A 16,820-nucleotide genomic window follows, 5' to 3' on the forward strand; every position below is an offset into this window, starting at 1 on the left:
GCGGCAGCCCTCTCCTCCCATTGGGAAGTGGTCCTGGCAATCGCGGCCGATCTCCCCTTCGGTTGGCTGAGACGGATGTCGCTCAGCACAGCGCGCCCGCCCTCCGCGGGAACAGGAGCGAGACCCCTCCCGCCGGCCGGAGCGCTCGGAGTTCTGATTGGTTGCCGCGGACAAAGACGGGGGGAGCGGCTGTCAATCACGGTATGGGCGCGTCTGGCGCCCCCAGCTGGCCCGGGGGGGCGCTGCGCCTGCGGGGGCGGGGTGGGGCGGGGATCGGACCGTCCGCTCCCGGAACGCGTGGCCGCGGCGGCGCGTTTCCTGCCCGACCGGACCGTCCGCTCCCGGAACAGTCGGACACTGCTCGGGGTGGCGCTTCCCCCGCCCCGATTCCTGGCGGAAGTGGAGTGAGGCGGCGGTGGCGGTGATGGCTCTGCCCGGTGCCCCCGCCCCGGCCCCGGCCGCGGCCCCGGCGCCGCCGCCGCCGCCCACCGTGCTGATGGCGGTGCGGGCGGGGCTGGCGCAGCCCCCCCGCCTCCTGTCGCTGCCCGCCGCCGCCACGCTCCGCCTGCAGCTCAGCGTCGAACCGGCGGCCGGCGGGCAGCGCCGCTTCCGCCTGGGCTTGCGGCACCTGGAGGCGGGCGGCGGCGCGGTGAGACCGGGGGCCCCCACGATGGGGTGGGGGTGGGGACTGGGGGGTCGTCCCGCCCCCGGTGTCCGACTGCTTTCCCGGTGGGCAGCCCTCTGGTGCGGGGACATCCGGGGCTCCCCTACCCGGGCCTGGCGGATCGGGCCCGACGCCCGGGGTGGGGATCGGGTGGCGGGGGGCGGTGTTCCCAGGGCTGTGCCCCCTCCATGTCCCTCTGTCGATCCCTGCCCGGGGCTGCCCGCGTTCCCACCAGCCGCCAGAACCCCCCCATGTCCGACACCCCCCCCCCCCCATGTCCACACCACCCCTCCGTGTCCACCCCCCCATGCCCACAGCTGGAGGGGCTTCGGGAAGGAGCTGAGCTGCTGCCCCCTCCCCCCCACCTGCTCCTGCCTGCACTGGCAGGGGGCTTCAGGGGGAGGGGGGCGGGGAGCTGGTTTCTGGGCATCTCCACGGGGCTCCAGGCCCCCCAGGTTTTTGGCGGAGATCCTCTGTGCTGTGCCAAAGGGCTGCCGGCTGCCGCCGCTGCTCTGCTTCCCCCCAGCCTCCGTCCAGGCTGGGCGCTGGGGGGGGGGGGGGGGGGCAGGAGTGCTGGGGAGGCGAAGGGGATTGCTTGTGGGAGACGGGGGCTCTGAAGCCTCGCACGGGGTGTCTGCGCCGTGTCCCCCTGCTGCCCTCGCCTTCTTCGTCCTGCTGCTGCACCACTTCTGTGTCATCCAGTTGTGGGGTGGTTTGCCAGGGGTGTGGGGGACTCACACCCACCTTCCAAGAGTAGCTGGTCTGGCCCCCTGCTATGGGTAGGGACAGGGACACCTCCCAGCAGACCAGGCTGCTCCCAGCCCCGTCCAACCTGGCCTTGAGCTCCCAGGGATGGGGCACCCACAGCTGCTCTGGGCAGCCTCTGCCAGCACCTCACCACCCTCAGCGTAACAAATTTCTTCCTTGTGTCCACCCTACATCTCCCCCTTTCAGTTCAAAGCCGCCCCCAGTCCTGTCGCCCCAGGCCCTGCTAAAAAGCCCGTCCCCACCTTCCTACAGCCCCTGTAGGCACCGAGTGGCCGCAGCCAGGTCTCCCCGCAGCCTCCTCTGCTCCGGGCTGAGCCCCCCCAGCTCTCCCAGCCTTTCCCCGCAGCAGAGGGCTTCCAGCCCTCGGACCAGCTCCGTGTCCCTCCCCCGGCCCCGCTCCAGCAGGTCCCTGCCTGGCTTGTGCTGGGGACCCCCGAGCTGGGCGCAGTGCTCCGGGGGGTCTCCCCAGAGCGGAGCAGAGGGGCAGAATCCCCTCCCTCGCCCTGCTGGCCACGCCGCTCGGGGTGCAGCCCAGGAGCCGGTTGGGTTTCTGGGCTGTGAGCGCACGTTGCCAGCTCTTGCCCCGTTTGTCACCTCCCTGGTCCTTCTCCATAGGGCTGCTCCCCCCGTCCCCCCCAGCCTGTGTTGATACAGGGGGTACGGCCCCGACCCAGCACAGAACCATGCACTTGGCCCTGTTGAGCCTCACGAGGCTCCCACAGACGCACCCTTCCAGCCTGCCCAGGCCCCTGCCTCAGGGGCAGACCCGCTCCTGGCTGATCTATCGTCGATAAGCTCAGCTCCAGGGGCCGCCACATGTGGGCTGAGACCTTTTCTCCTGCCTGACACACTAAGGCTGGGCCGTTCCACTGAGCCCCTGATGCCTGCTGCCTTGCATTCAGTGCCTTTCCTCTCCCTGTGTGCTCCGGGTCCTGCTTTGTGCCATGCTGGAAGTCTTCCCGCTCTGTGTCACCACTCCCAGTGCCGGGGAGGTGCTCTGGAAGCAGGGGTGGAGGCAACGGTGCTGTCGCTCCCTGTCCAGTTATGCTTCCTGCCACCCTGACCCACGCTGGCTGCTCCGTCGCCGCCGCCGTCGCTCCTGCAGTTAGCTTGAACCTGGGTTTCGGTTTCCGCTGGAGCGTGGCGGGGCTGCGGCACGTGCCTGCCCGGCCATGGCTCAGCCCAGGAGGCGGGCGATGGCCTGAGCCAAGAGGCGGCCTGAAAGGGAAACGCAGAGTCCCTGGCAGGATCCCCACTCTCCTTCTCCCCTCTCAAGGTCAAAGCGCTGTGGGGAGTGGTGACACATGGCAGCTGAGCCGTCCTCCTCACCGGAGCACAGCGTCTGGCCCGTTTGCCCTTGGGAGAAGCGTGCTGGCCCCGTTCTCATCCTGGCTCAGGCGTGGAGGGCAGCGCTGGGCCGGCCCTGGGTGGCAAATGGTGTCGGAGCAGCTGCTCAGCCCCGCGGCAGCCTGAGTGCCGCCTGGCTGCTGGTGTCAAACCCGGCAGTGCCGCGCGTCCTCTTGGCCTCAGTTTGCCACCGTGGGATTAATGGGGCTGGCTGCCTGCCCACCCTGACCTGGCGTTACGGAAGGGCTCCGGCACGGGATCCCTGCCCGGGATCTGGCTGGCAGGCAGCTCCCACCGGGAAGGAGCCCAGGCTGTGCCTGCGGGAAGGGAGTCGGCTCTCGGGGCAGCCAGAGGAGCCTCTGCCGGCTCCAGGGAGCACTCGGCCCTCGGAGGGCTGTGAGCTGGGAGGGAGAAGAAGGGGGATGAAGTTGTGGGTCGGTTGTACTTCCAACTGGTACAGCTGCAGAGGCTGGAGGCAAGAGGCTCCTCATCCTCAGGAGAGGTTTAACAGCCAAAAATTCCCACCTGAGCACTGGGCTGATGGCTCAGCGGCTCCCAGATGCGCCTGTCACCTGGGGCTCTGCAGCCCACCTACCTGCTCCCACCACCTCCCGTGCCTTCCCTGGTACTCGCTGGGGATGGTGGCTGCTCCCCTGGGTGGCCCTTGGCACAACTGCAGGAGCTGGCAGCTCCGGACACCCAGTGAATCGAAATCTTCTTTTCCTGAGTGTTTTCCTAACGGCCTGGAGCTGGAAGCAGCAGGGAGGGATGCAAGGCCACCGCTGACACGGCCATGTGTCAGGGACTTCTGGTTCGGGAGGTGGCCCTCACAAGGGTGTGTCCTAGGGTAGAAGTTTAAAATCGAAGGAAGGAAACGAGCAGTTTCTCTCAAACTTCCTTCCAGCCCCCCATCTCCAGAGGGGCAGGCAGTGCTTGCCAGTTTCCCGGGTGGCTCTGCAGGGCCCGTCCCCGTGCCCCGGCTCCTCCCGAGCTGCCATTTTACCAGAAGCGGAATCGAAAGCTCTGATGTGAAGCCGAGACCGGTGTCAGCTGCGGGAGGAGTGGGTCTGGGGCACCCCGAGGATAGCCGGGGCTCCCTTGCCGGAGGCTGGTCCTGCTTCCTGTGGTCAGCGGAGAGCTGGCGGAGCCCATCTGTCTGCTGGGGGGGACAGGGAAAGCTGAGCCCTGAGGTGCGTGTGTGTGGGGAAGGGTTTTCCCAAGGCTCGTTAAAGCGGGGAGGAACCGGCTTCCTCCGAGAACTGGTGTCATGGCAGCCCGACTCGTCTCGGATGTCTCCTGCGCTGTGGTTCTGGCAGAAGGGAAGAGGCGAGGGGTGTGGGCAGCCGGCAGAGGTGGCCGTGCTTGTGCAGGGTGACCGGGGATGACCCAGCAAGTGCCAGGTCGATGGATACACACAGGTGGCAGCCCTCGGTGTTCTGTGGTGGCCTCTGGCCAGGGTGGAGGGTGTGAGACCGCAGGCTGCAGGGTGGCTGTTGAGCAGCGGTGGGGCTTGGCGGCAGCCCTGGGCACGGAGGGTTGGCGTTTCAGGCTGGGTTTGTGGCGCTGGGTGTGTGGTTTGGCACCCGGGGATGGAGAGTTGCGCTTGGCTTGGTGTGTGTGCCTGTCCATGCTTATCTCCTGGGAGGAGACCATGGTGGAGGTGAGGAGAGGGGCAGCTTGTGTCCCCAGGTCCTGGCTTGGATGCCGTGCTGGGGGGGTTGCCCCCTTGCCCGGTGTACCGTCTGCATGCGGTGTGTCCTCATCCTGGCTCCATTGTGGTGTGACCCTTTCGTCCTGCTTCCCCCAGAACATCGCCGAGTTCGACCTGAAGGATATCTCGTACAGGGTGAAGAGCCCCACCTGCCATGAGCTGGCGCTGCTCACCTCCTTGGATGAGCCCATGGTTTTTAACTTCGAGGAGGAGCGGGAGGCACAGAAGTGGTGGACGATCGTGAGCAGCTCTCTGCGGGAGGTGCAGAAAGGTCAGTGCAGGCAGGCGGCTGCCTGAGGGCTGGCAGGGACCCAGGGCATCTGCCTGCTGCCAGGAGGGTTCTGCCAGGCTTTCCTCAGCCCTGACAGCCAAGGTACCCAACTAGGAGGCAAGGCTGGGACTGGTCATGCTGCAAAATAATTCAGGTGTGCGATACCAGCTGCTCCCAGCTCCCCCAGTGCCGGGGCAGCATCTCAGCCCACTCCATCTCTGGGGCATTAACTCCTGCACATGGGGAGAGGAACGTTCAGAGTGTTCCTGCATGTGTTGGAGCATCTGAGGGAGCCCCAGGAGAAAGGAGGTGATGCAGGCAGTGACGTGGGAACAGGGATGACTGTCCCGGGTTGTGTGATCGAAGGAAAAGCAGCACCAGGAGGGCCTGGGGAGCCAGAGGAGCATGGTGCATCTTTGCTGCCCGTACCCCAGCGATCCTGGAAGCTCAGGGGAGCAGCAGCCAAAGGCTTTGCAGAGACGGTGGGCTCTTGGTGCTGCTCTCCGAGTGCTCTCGGCCCTTGGGATGTGGATTAAGGTCCCTGTTACCTTCATGTCGAGCAACCTTATGTAGCCCAGGGCTTCCTGGTGCATCTGCCCCCTGTGGTGAGAGTGTGGAGCCCCTTGGGGAGGGCATTGGTGGCAGTTGCTGCTCGGAGGGCTGGTGCTGCCCTGCTCTGATAGATTCCTGGTTCCCCTCAGCCTTGGAGAGCACGCTGGAGTCTTATGCCTCATTTCTGTCCATGTCTGCGAGCGGCGCCTCTACGAGTCAGGATCCAGATGATGCTTTTTGTTTGGAGCTTTCCAAGAAAGGTACATGATGGGGTAAGGTTTCTTGGCTCTTTTGGTATATCAGGAGTTACCAACTCTCCACAGGAGTCAGGCTCAGACCCAGGTACAGCTGCTCCCCTGCCTGTGGCTGACAAGCTTTTTTATCGTTATATCATATCATTTAGGTTGGAAAAGACTTAAGAATATCAAGTCCAACCACTAACTCAGCACTGCCAAGCCCACCGCTAAACCATGTCTCCAAGCACCACATCTGCATGTTTTTTAAACACCTCCAGGGATGGTGGCTCCACCATCTCCCTGGGCACTCTGCTCCAGTGCTTGACAACCCTTTCAGTGAAGAAATTTTTCCTAACATCCAATCTAAACCTCCCCTGTGCAACTTGAGGCCATTTTCCTTCATCCTATCACTTCTTCCTTGGGAGAAGAGACCGATCCCACCTCACTACAGCCCCCTGTCAGGTACTTGTAGGGAGCGATCAGGTCCCCCCTCAGCCTCCTTTTCTCCAGGCTGAGCACCCCCAGCTCCCCCAGCTGCCCTTCATCAGACCTGTGCTCCAGCCCTTCCTCGGCTCCGTTGCCGTCTCTGGACACGCTCCAGCCCCCGCAGTGTCTGTCTTGCAGTCAGGGGCCCAAGACTGAACCCAGGATTCGAGGTGCGGCCCCACCAGCACCAACTATAAGGGGACAATCGCTGCCTGGTCCTGCTGGCCACAGTATTTCTGATGCAAGCCAGGATGGCTTCTTGGCCACCTGGCTACACTGCTCTAGCGGGACAGAAGCACATGCCAAGGGTGGGCTGGGGGCTGTGTGTCCCGGGAGGTGGCTGTGGGCGTTTGGGTCAGCCAAGCTGTGCAGGAAGGGACAGAAGTAAGTTCCTGGTGGCCCCAAAAATTTCCCTCAGTGCTCTCAATTGCATGGCTGCGGTGCCACAGCTGCTCCTCCTGCCTCAGCTGCTCACTGGCTGTGCAGCAAGCGTGTTTCCAAGGAGCCTTGTACAGAGCTCCTGCTGCCATTCTGCGCTGTTTCCACGCTGAACTGAACCAGAATTGCTGATTATAGATGTGAAGCTGTGGCACACACAGTCTCGGGTCCCTCTGGGTGCTGGCTTTGCCGGTGATGTGGGTGGCAGTGGTTGTGCCGTGCCCTGGGGAGCGTGTTTACAGACTGGCTACTGCTTTACGATTCTCCCTCTCCCCACTGCTGCAGAGGACCTGGCACTGAACCTCGCCCAGGCAATCGAGTACGGAGATGAGGAGGCGGCCTCGCAGTGTGCCGTGGCCCTGGCTCGCCAGCAAGCCACGCTCAGTATCCTCTGGAAGGAGACCAACTACCCCACGGATCATATCAGGTGAGCACCTCCGGCCATCGCGTTCTCGGAGCCAACGTGAGCACACCTCGTGTTCCTCTGCATCCCTGCCCCGAGTGGAGCCGTGGGCCCTGTGCCAGGGCTCCGTGCTTCCCCGCAGGCAGCTGCCTGCTGTGCTGCGAGCCTGGGGCTGTCCTGCCTACCCAGCCAGCACCTGTCCCCTGCAGCTCTGCCCTTCTGCTGGACATTTGGGTCGCTTGCCCTGCGCTGTGTGGCCCTTGGGTCTGTCTTTTTTCATGTGTTTTTGTGTATAGCAGTGATGGTCCAGGGTGCCTGTGTGTCTGTCAGGGGCTGGCAGAGCCAGACCAGCCTCCTGCAGCTGCTGGAGCAGAGCTGCTCCATGAATTCCTCTGCCCTCAGTTGGGATCGGTCCTGGCAGGAGAGGGAAACATGCAGCTGATGCTGGGGAAGCCACAGCTTTCCTGGAAAATGTGGTATCCCGGGATTTGTACTTCTTCCCTAGCTCCCAGGAGGAAGAAGGGGCGGGGGATGCAGGGACAGGATGTTGGATGCTACCAGAAAAGCCAGGAATCCAGAGGGTGAGCCCATCTGAGCGACAGGGATCTGATCCCTTGGGGTCTTCAGGCTCAGCTCGAACACAGCTGTGCCACTCTGCAGTGTGAAGGGACTGTCACCAGCTGCTGGGACAGCTTTCCCCCTGTCTGGGGGGCCTGAGGACCCCCCACCAGCAGCCTCCTTCGGTCCCTGCCACTCTCTGCCCAGGGACTGGCTCCAAAGGGTGCTGCCACATGCCACGCAGGTTTGTGAAAGGCCTCCAGGAATGTTAAAACACCAATTTTGCACCCCCACAGTGGTGGGCAGGGCCAGGCTGAGCAGATTCCGGGTAAACATCAGTAATTGTGGGGAGAGTTGTGGCTCACGGCCCTGCAGTTTGTTGGCGAGCCACAGGGCATCCCGGCCGGTGTGCTGTGCCAGGAACACCAAAACACTTCCAACAAGCTTCCTTAGAAGCCTTCAAGAAGGAAAGCAACATGCCACGGAGCAGGAGGGGGCGTCCTTTGCATGGATAACCAGATGGTGGGTGGGAGACAGGGTCGGAATGGAGAGCGGAGGCGTCTGCAGAGACAGGGCTGTTCCAAGGAGACACAAATAACCTGGAAATGGCAATAAGCCATGAGGTCTGGTCTTAGACTGGACTCATGGCTCTAAGCACTGGAACTCAATGCTGATAAATGCGAAGTGGGGCAAACAGGAAGGGTGCTGGTGGGTCCACAGCAGCAAGCGGCCATGTGGCAGACCTAGAAACAAGTGCACACATTTCAGGCAGGGCCAGCAAGACCTGCAGTGTTTGGAGTTGTGGTGGGGTGACCCTGGCTGGGCATCGGGTGACCCTGACTGGGCAACAGGCACCCACCAAAGCTGCCCCATCACTCCCCTCCTCAGCTGGACGGGAGAGAGAAAAGAAAGTGAAAGGCTCGTGGGTCGAGATGAGGACAGGGAGATCGCTCAGCAACTACCGTCACAGACAAAACAGACTCTACTTGGGGAAATTAATTTTTTTACAGATCAAATCAGAGTAGGGTAGTGAGAAATAAAAATTATATCCTAAAACACATTCCTCCCACCCCTCCCTTCTTCCCAGGCTTAACCTCACTCCCCAGTTTCCCACCTCCTCCCCCCTCCCATGGGACACAGTCCTCCACTAGCTTCTCCAACCTGAGTCCTTCCCATGGGCTGCGGATCTCCATGACCTGCTCTGGCATGGGTCCCTTCCATGGGCTGCAGGGGGGGGATCTGCTCCCCCGTGGGCTCCATGGGCTGGGGGCACAGCCTGCCTCGGCGTGGGCTCCCCACGGGCTGCTGGGGAATCTCTGCTCCGGAACCTGGAGCCCGACCTGGGGTCTGCAGGGCTGCTGCTCTCACGTGTTCTCACTCCGCTCTCTGGCCACTGCTGTGCAGTTCCCCCCCCCCCCCCCCCCCCTTCTTAATTCTGTTACCCCAGAGATACGTTATCGCTGTCACTGATAAGGGGCTCGTCACGGTGGCTCCGTCTGTGAGCCGGCTGGTGTTGGCCCATCGGGCATGGGGGAAGCTTCCAGTAGCCTCCCACTACCAAAACCTTGCCACACAAACCCCCTTCAGGAGTCGTTAGGAAAAGGTGAGGGGACAAATGGGAGTTTCCAGCCCTACCTGCCTGCTTCTTGGGAAATACTTGGGAAATCCAGCTTAGATTCTGTGCTTAGAGGCATGAAACACCTTTTGCAAGAGGTCCTTAAAAGGTTCAGACTGGTCTGAAGGAGAGACAGCTGGCAGGGTGACGGGGTTCTGTGAGGGACCAGCATGGAGAGAGGGACTAAGAGGCTCAGGAAATTAGGAAGCACCTGATTTAAAGTGAGTGAAAGGAAACACACAGTGGAAGTTATTGCCAAGACTGCATGGAGGCTGCAAGGATACATAGGCTGGAAGAGAGGATAAACAAAATGAGGGAAAAACACGTTCCCCATGCGGTTCAGGATGCAACCCTCAGCAGGTGCGGGCCAGGAGCTGCTGGCAGAGGCAGGCAGGGTGAAGGCTGGGGGGTGCCTGTCCCAGTTTCCTGGGATGCAATCTATGGATCACAGTTGGAAACCCAGTGGTAGACCTCACAGGACCCCTGCAACGGGCACCGCCTGCGGCGTTGGCTCTGCAGCTTGGAGCAGCAGGCTGAGCACGAGCAGCTGGTGCGGAGCGCGATGCCAGGACCCCACAATCCTGGCAGCCTTCCTCTCATAGCATCCATCTCTTCTCCAGCATGAAGGTCGGCGTGGAGGATGCAACATCTTCTGCAAGCATCATCATCAGGGTCCGCGCTCACACTACAATAGGAACACTCAAGCAGCAGGTACGGAGCGGTGTGAGCCCCCCGGCCTGGCTGGGAGACGGGAGCCCCGTGGTCCCTGCAGACCCCTGTTTAAATGCGTTTCCCTGCAGTATGGGAGCTGGGCTTTCCCAGCCACTTCTCCCTTTGTGGAGCTGGCTTTTCACTGGTTCTCCTGGCCCACCGACGTGTGCCAGCGTGGCATCGGCCCCCGCCAAAATGCAGCGAGCAGCTGTGGGGGAAGCTGTGGCTGTGGGTTCACCTCCAAGCTTCTCCTGCTGCCCAGGTCTTCCACGATTATGGGTTCCACCCCTTGGTTCAGCGCTGGATCATCGGGCAGTGCCTGTGCGTGGATGAACGGACCGTCTCCTCCTACGGCATCCGCAGGGATGGCGACATTGCGTTCCTCTACCTGCTCTCGGCGAAGATGGCTGAGCTCACCGAGGAGCGCTACGAGGAGGACCAGGCGCGGATCATGCTCAGATCCATCTCCTCACTGACTGACACCACTGAGGAACAGCAAAACGACAACACCCTGCCCAGCACATCTCCAAAGAAAGGTCTGGCTCTCTGCCCTCCCCGTGGCCACCAGTGGGGAGGGCAGCCCAGGTCCTGCCCTGGTCCCCGTGCCTTGCCGCAGCGTGGGGTGCCAGACCACGGTGGCAGCGGAGCCCTGTGCTGTGAGCTGCTGGGCTCTGCGGGACCGGCAGTGGGCTCAGTGCCGTGGGCTGGCCCAGCTGCTGCCCATGGGCTGGGGCAGGGCCGGTCCCCAGGGTCTGTGCTCCCTGCCTGGGGGCTGGTCTACCCTGGAGAGAAGGGGCCCCCCTGGCACAGTGCGGCACGCTTTCGGCCAGGCCTGGCTGCCTGGTCTGGTGCTGGTCCCTGGGCTGGTTTGTAACGTCGCCCTTCCCCGGCGTCTCTCCCCAGACTGGGAGAGCGAGGCCAGCAGGAAGATGGACATCGGTGAGATCAGCCAGCACTTGGACACGCTGCAGATCAACGACCTTTTCAGTGCCCAGCCTGCTGCCACGAGCCTGCCCTCCCCAGTGCAGGTACACGGCCTGTGGTGTGTCCCCGCCCTGTCACCCCCCTGCTCTGTCCCCAGGGTCCTCCCTTTCTCCCAGGCTGGGGGTGCTGGCGAAGGATGGGCGCTCCCTCCACTTCCTGTCTCCCCCTTTCCCTCTCTCCAAAGCATTTTCTCTGACTTCTACATCTCTCGCCTGTCCCTGCAGGCGGGCTGGTCGTGTCCAAAATGCACCTTCATCAACAAACCCACGCGGCCAGGCTGCGAGATGTGCAGCACAGACCGTCCCGAGGACTATGTGGTCCCTGGCAGCTACAAGCCAGACGAGACGGAGCTTTGGAGGATGCAGCAGGAGCAGGAGGGGATCCTACAGTACCAGCAGGTAAGGGGGCTTGCTGTCCACTGCAGGGAGACGCCGCGGTCCCCGCACCCTGTGCTCAAGGACAGACCCAGGGAGGGTCGGGCATCGGCAGGGTTTGGAGGTGTGGTGGGCACACGGATCCTGCCGCACTCTGGGAAACAGGCTGGGAAGGATCGGGAGACACCCTGAGGGGCAGCACAGGGGGCTGTTGCAGCCCCCTTCCTCACCCTGCTGAGGGGCAGCTGCTGCCTGCCCGTGCACCTCGGGGACTGGCCGAGGTGCTGCGTCGTGAGCACTGCGTCTTCTGGCTGTGAAGAGATTTCCACGGCAGCGGCAGGGATCTGGCTGCTCTTGTTTGCCTGCGGCCATACAAAGGGCTGGCAGGATCTGTGGCAGGGCAGGGATCTGTGACACTGCAGGCAAACCTTGGCAGGATGTGGCACCCCGGTCCTGCGGGTCCTCCTCTCACCTAACTGCGCCGTGTGTGGTGTTGGCAGCCCCGTGCCGAGGAGCCGTCAGGCTGCGCTTTCTCCTGTGTGCTGGAAGCTGTTTCCCATTTTGTAGAACCATGGCAGGGGGGCTCTGACGGGACCTCCCACCCCCAGTGTATGGCTGCGGGGGGAGCCCCAGCCCCCAGGTCAGGGTGCGCTGCAGGGCTCGGGGGGATCCTCTGTCTCAGCCACTGACCAAACCTTCTTTCTTTTTTCTTTTGTGCTGGGATCTCGCTAGGAAAAGGGAAGGAGAGAGGATGGCTCAGCTGCGCGCTGCGTCCTGGGCTCAGGTTCCTTGGATGACATCATCCACCTGTCCTCCGAATTCTGCTAGCCCGGCCCACCCGGACACCCTGTCCTGCCCCTCCGGCCAGGGCCCGGTGCCTGCCAGGACCCGGCGCCCACCAGCCCTGCCCTGACGTGCGCCCAGCGGCTGCCGCCGGGCCACCCCTTTGCTCAGACCCTAGAGTTGATGCGGGAATTTTCTGAGGGAGAAGAGCCAGTGGGGCCCTGGCTCAGCCACGAGCTGCTGCTGCGGGGATGGTGCCGCTCGCTCTGGTGGCTCTGGGAGCGGGGGGCTGGCAGGGGAGCATGGTGGTCTGGGCCCCTCAGGACCCTGTGAGCACGGCAGCTCCCCGGTTAACTGTGTCCAGTGCCTGCTCCTCCTGCCCGTGATGCCAGCGGGGAGGGGGCACACCCTGACCCCCTGCTGCAGCATCAGAGGAGCCTCCTGCTACCAGCAGCCCAGCCCTCTCCACCATGCCAGGCCACAGCCCCTGCTGCCAGCTGGCTCTTGGCCGTGCCGCCGCTCTGCCCAGCGCCTGCCAGGCTCACGGGGAAGGGTCTGAGCCCCCTCTGGGGTAGGGATGTGGAGAGCTGAACGGGGTCGGCCCCACTGCCACCTTCCTGCTGCCATCCTGTTTGTGAGGGCTTTTGTGAAGAGCCAGTGTGGCCAGGGGATGGCACCGTTGCCAGTGGTGCTCTGGAGGTCTCTGAGGCTCGGGGGGGGGGGGGGCTGTGCTCAGGGGGTCTTAGGCTCGGGGGGGCTGTGCTCTGGGGCATCTCTGGGCGTCTCTGAGGCTCAGGGCATCTCGGGCCTGGGGTTTCTGCCTTGCTCTGTAGGCAGAGGGGCAGCATCATGGCAGGGCAACTTTGGGTGCTGGCAGGGGGTCACCGTCGGCAGGGGCCAACCCTGCGCCCTGCAGCCCCCCTCACGGGCACAAGCCCTTGCCAGGTCACTGGCTCTGCGGCGCCCATGGGAATAAGCTGGGGGCTGCTGGCTGAGGTCTGGGTCTGGGGGTGCTCGGTGCCACGCTGCGCAAGCCCTGCGCTCCCCTCAGATCTGGCACCGGGACGGGCAGAGCTGCTCTGCCCAGACCAGTGTCCACATGGGCCCAGCAACGCGTGCGGTCATCGGCCAGGGTGCTCTGTGCCATGGGTCCCTCCAGCCACCAGCACCCTGGGTGGCCACGCGTTTGGTTGTTTCGTGTTGCACGTTGTGCTGGAAATCTCATCCCACAGCCACGCAGGGCCAGGCTTATCCTGGTGGGGAGCCACATGTTCCCAGGGCCAGGGCAGAAAGGTGGGACCCTCGGTTGGGCTCGGGCTCCTTGGGCCCCGATGGGGCCGTGGATGGATTCTTTCCCTCATTAAAGCCTTATCCCACCATCGCGGCTCTGCCGTCTTCTTGTGCCGCCGGCAGCTCTGTGGCGTGGGGGGGTGTTCATGCAGTGAAGTGGACAAGCTTGAGAAGCAGGAACCTCAGCAGGGCCAAGTGCAAGGTCCTGCCCCTGGGTCGGGCCGTACCCCCTGTACCAACACAGGCTGGGGGGGACGGGGGGAGCAGCCCTGCGGGGAAGGACCGGGGAGGTGACAAACGGGGCAATGAGGGGCATGGACAGCAGGAGTATCCAGAGGGGCAGAATCCCTCCGCTCTGGGGAGACCCCCCGGAGCACTGCGCCCAGCTCGGGGGTCCCCAGCACAAGCCAGGCAGGGACCTGCTGGAGCGGGGCCGGGGGAGGGACACGGAGCTGGTCCGAGGGCTGGAAGCCCTCTGCTGCGGGGAAAGGCTGGGAGAGCTGGGGGGGCTCAGCCCGGAGCAGAGGAGGCTGCGGGGAGACCTGGCTGCGGCCACTCGGTGCCTACAGGGGCTGTAGGAAGGTGGGGACGGGCTTTTTAGCAGGGCCTGGGGCGACAGGACCTGGGGGGCGGCTTTGAACTGAAAGGGGGAGATGTAGGGTGGACACAAGTAAATTCTTTACTATGAGCAGTGAGGCACTGGCACGGGCTGCCTGGAGCAGGGGTCGATGCCCCATCCCTGGAAACATTCAGGGCCTGGCTGGACGGGGCATAGTGAAAGGTGTCCCTGCCCACGGCAGGTCTTGGATGGCTGCTCTTGGAGGGTTCCCCCCACTCAAACCATGATGGTTCTGTGAAATGGAAGAGCAGCTGGCCGGCACTTCCTTGCAGGGTTGCACCAGAGCCAAGCCGTCCTGAGCAGCCCACGCCAAAGCCGGCCCTCGGTGCTGCACCCTCACGGCTGCTGCTCTCGCCGGGGCAGGGCCGGTGCCGGGATGGCGCTGGGGCCCAGCGGGATGCCGTTGGCAGGGGTGTGGGGTGGGCTGGGGCCCCTTGGCAAAGTGGGGAGCCCTGCGCGGGTGATGCTCGGGAACAGGTTCATGACTGCGGTGATGGTGAAGCACCGGTGTGGTGTGAAGTGTCACCAGCACCCGAGCTCTGGCAGACTCTGCACCCGGGGAGCAGGGGCCATGTGTGGGTGACTGGGGGCGCTGCCTTTTGTACCGGCCTCCGCGACATGCACAGAAAACCACAGGCTTTAAAATATAATATAGTGCCCCCTAAATGGTCACACTGACCCTCAGGGAGTGCTGGGACCCCAGCAGCTGCCTGGGCTTGGTGCTCGCATCCCTCAGCTGCACAGGGACAGGGAAATGCCGGGGAACATCTCAGTGCCGGGTCTCACCACAGTACGTCCACCAGCAGCTGCCCCCCGCTCTGCTTCCCTTTCCTTGGGGGAGCGTGTCCCTGCAAATCCAGACACAAACCCTGAACACAGCTGTTCCTCCTGGCTCCCGAAGCTGTGGAGGACTTTGGACAAGCATCCCCAGTCCCTTGGATGGTGGCTATGAGGGTTGTGGGAGGCGTGGAGCCACGCCAGCTTCCCTGACCAGGCTTCTTCACCGCCGGTGGGGCAGAGCCAGAGATGTCCCCTCCAGTCGGGCACCCTGGGCTCTGGCTCAGGAGCCACCCCCTGGGGTGGGAGGGGGGCTTGCAGGGGCAGGTGGCAGCGCTGGGGCTGGGGGCTGACCGGGACTGTTCCTCACCGGCAGGTGCTGGAGGCCGAGCGGCTGAAGAACTTCCAGCAGCTGCTGCAGCTGGAGGAGGAGGTGCTGGTGCCCAACCAGGAGGTGCTGGAGTGCCGCATCTGCTACCAGCAGGTCCCCCCCGGCGAGGGGGTGCTGCTGCGCGAGTGCCTGCACAACTTCTGCAGGTAACACCTGATGGAGCCGCCTGGTGTCCCCCCCAATCAGCGTGGTGACTGGCCCTGAGACAGACCCCTGCCATTGTGGTGACGGGCCCCTAGCCCCTGTCATTGCGGTGACCGGCAGTGACCGGCCCCGAGACCCCTGCCATCGTGGTGACCAGCCCAGAGGCCCCTGCCATCACTGTGACTGGCCCTGGGACCCCTGCCATCACTTTGACTGGCTCAGAGACCCCCGCCCATCACTGTGACCAGCCCCTAGCCCCCTTCCATCACAGTGACTGGCCCAAGACCCCCATCATGGTGGTGACAGGGCGCCTGTTCCTGCAGGGAGTGCCTGCGCCAGGTGATCAACTACAGCGAGGAACCAGAGGTGGCCTGTCCCTTCCGTGACGACTCCTACGCCTGCAGCAGCCACCTCCAGGAGCGGGAGATCCGGGCGGTGAGTGCGTGCCAGGTCAGCGGAGGAGGAGGGAGGTTGGGGCCGCATCCTGACCCTGCCCGTGCCCACGCAGCTGGTGTCGCCGGACGAGTACCGGCGGTTCCTGGAGAGAGGCCTGATGCTGGCGGAGCGGCGCAGCCCCAACAGCTTCCACTGCAAGACCACCGACTGCCGCGGCTGGTGCATCTACGAGGATTCGGTGAACGAGTTCCGCTGCCCCGTCTGCCAGGCCCTCAACTGCCTGCTGTGCAAGGTGAGCCGCCATCGCGCTGCTCCAGCCTTCGGCATCGCGAGGGGGCTTGGGGGGGGGGGGGGGGGGCGGCGGTGCTGAACGGTGCTGTCTCTGCACCCCCCAGGCCATCCATGAAGGGAAGAACTGCCGCCAGTACCAGGATGACCTGCGGCTCCAGGCGCAGAACGACTCGGCTGCCCGGCAGACCAACGACATGCTGCAGGTGGGAGTCCTGTGGGGGGGAGGCAGTGGGGAGGGTGGGGGGCTGGAGTGTGTCCCCGTGTCCCTGACGGCTCTCTCTCTTCCCCCCCGCCCCCCTGCAGACCCTGGTGCAGATCGGGGAGGCCATGCATTGCCCCACCTGCTTCATCATCGTCCAGAAGAAGGACGGCTGCGACTGGATCCGCTGCACCGTCTGCCAGACCGAGATCTGCTGGGTGACCAAGGGGCCGCGCTGGGGGCCCGGGGTGAGCAATCCTGGGGGGCAGGAGGGACCCCCCTGGCTCCCCACAGCTGGGGTGGGGGCTGAGTGACCCCACGGGGCCCTGGCCCACGCTCCAGTGACAGCAGAGCTGGCCCTGCAGTGAGCTCCCACCCCTGACCCATGTGTCCCCCACCAGGGTCCCGGGGACACCAGTGGTGGCTGTCGCTGCAACATCAACGGACAGAGGTGCCACCCCCGGTGCCAAAACTGCCACTGAGCCCTCACCTGGCTCAGCCCCGTGGGGACGGGGACCCACCGGAGGCATTCGGCACCAGGAGCTGCTCTCCTCACGCCAAGGGATGGCCCAGCTGGAGTTGGAGCCCAAGCAGGACCCGGAGATGTTCATGGTCACAGGACAAAGCTGCGTCCCACAGCCATGGAAGGAGAGAGGATGGACATGGGGCAGGGAGGTGTGTGTGGGGGGAGCCCTGCATTGCGGGGGCTTCATGGAGCCTCTGCTGGCAGCAAACCTCCCCCCCCAGAGGGGACTGGTGCGGCACTGGCCGTCCCAATAAAGCCATCTACATGCCACAGCCTTGCTCCTGCA

General features: G+C 63.9%; 1 protein-coding gene across 3 annotated transcripts; it reads left to right on the forward strand.

Moving 5' to 3' along the window:
* Positions 1-64: 64 nt before the first annotated feature.
* SHARPIN (SHANK associated RH domain interactor) lies at positions 65-16,806 on the forward strand. Of its 3 annotated transcripts, none has more exons than XM_080381681.1 (14): positions 65-201; positions 4,587-4,761; positions 5,463-5,573; positions 6,759-6,900; positions 9,670-9,760; positions 10,023-10,296; positions 10,664-10,788; positions 10,969-11,142; positions 14,964-15,124; positions 15,446-15,557; positions 15,631-15,810; positions 15,914-16,012; positions 16,113-16,256; positions 16,410-16,806. In XM_080381681.1, exons 1-14 carry the CDS (start codon positions 76-78, stop codon positions 16,488-16,490), a joined length of 1,995 nt encoding a protein of 664 aa, XP_080237807.1. In that variant the 5' UTR covers positions 65-75; the 3' UTR covers positions 16,491-16,806. The 3 variants fall into 3 exon arrangements, with proteins under 3 accessions (XP_080237807.1, XP_080237806.1, XP_080237805.1); XM_080381680.1 differs by lacking the exon at positions 65-201 and adding an exon at positions 257-649; XM_080381679.1 differs by lacking the exon at positions 65-201 and having other exon boundaries at positions 674-4,761.
* The last annotated feature ends 14 nt before the right edge of the window (positions 16,807-16,820 follow it).

Source organism: Falco punctatus (genome assembly GCF_963210335.1).
Source record: "Falco punctatus genome assembly, chromosome: 3".
Classification (NCBI taxonomy): Eukaryota; Metazoa; Chordata; class Aves; order Falconiformes; family Falconidae; genus Falco; species Falco punctatus.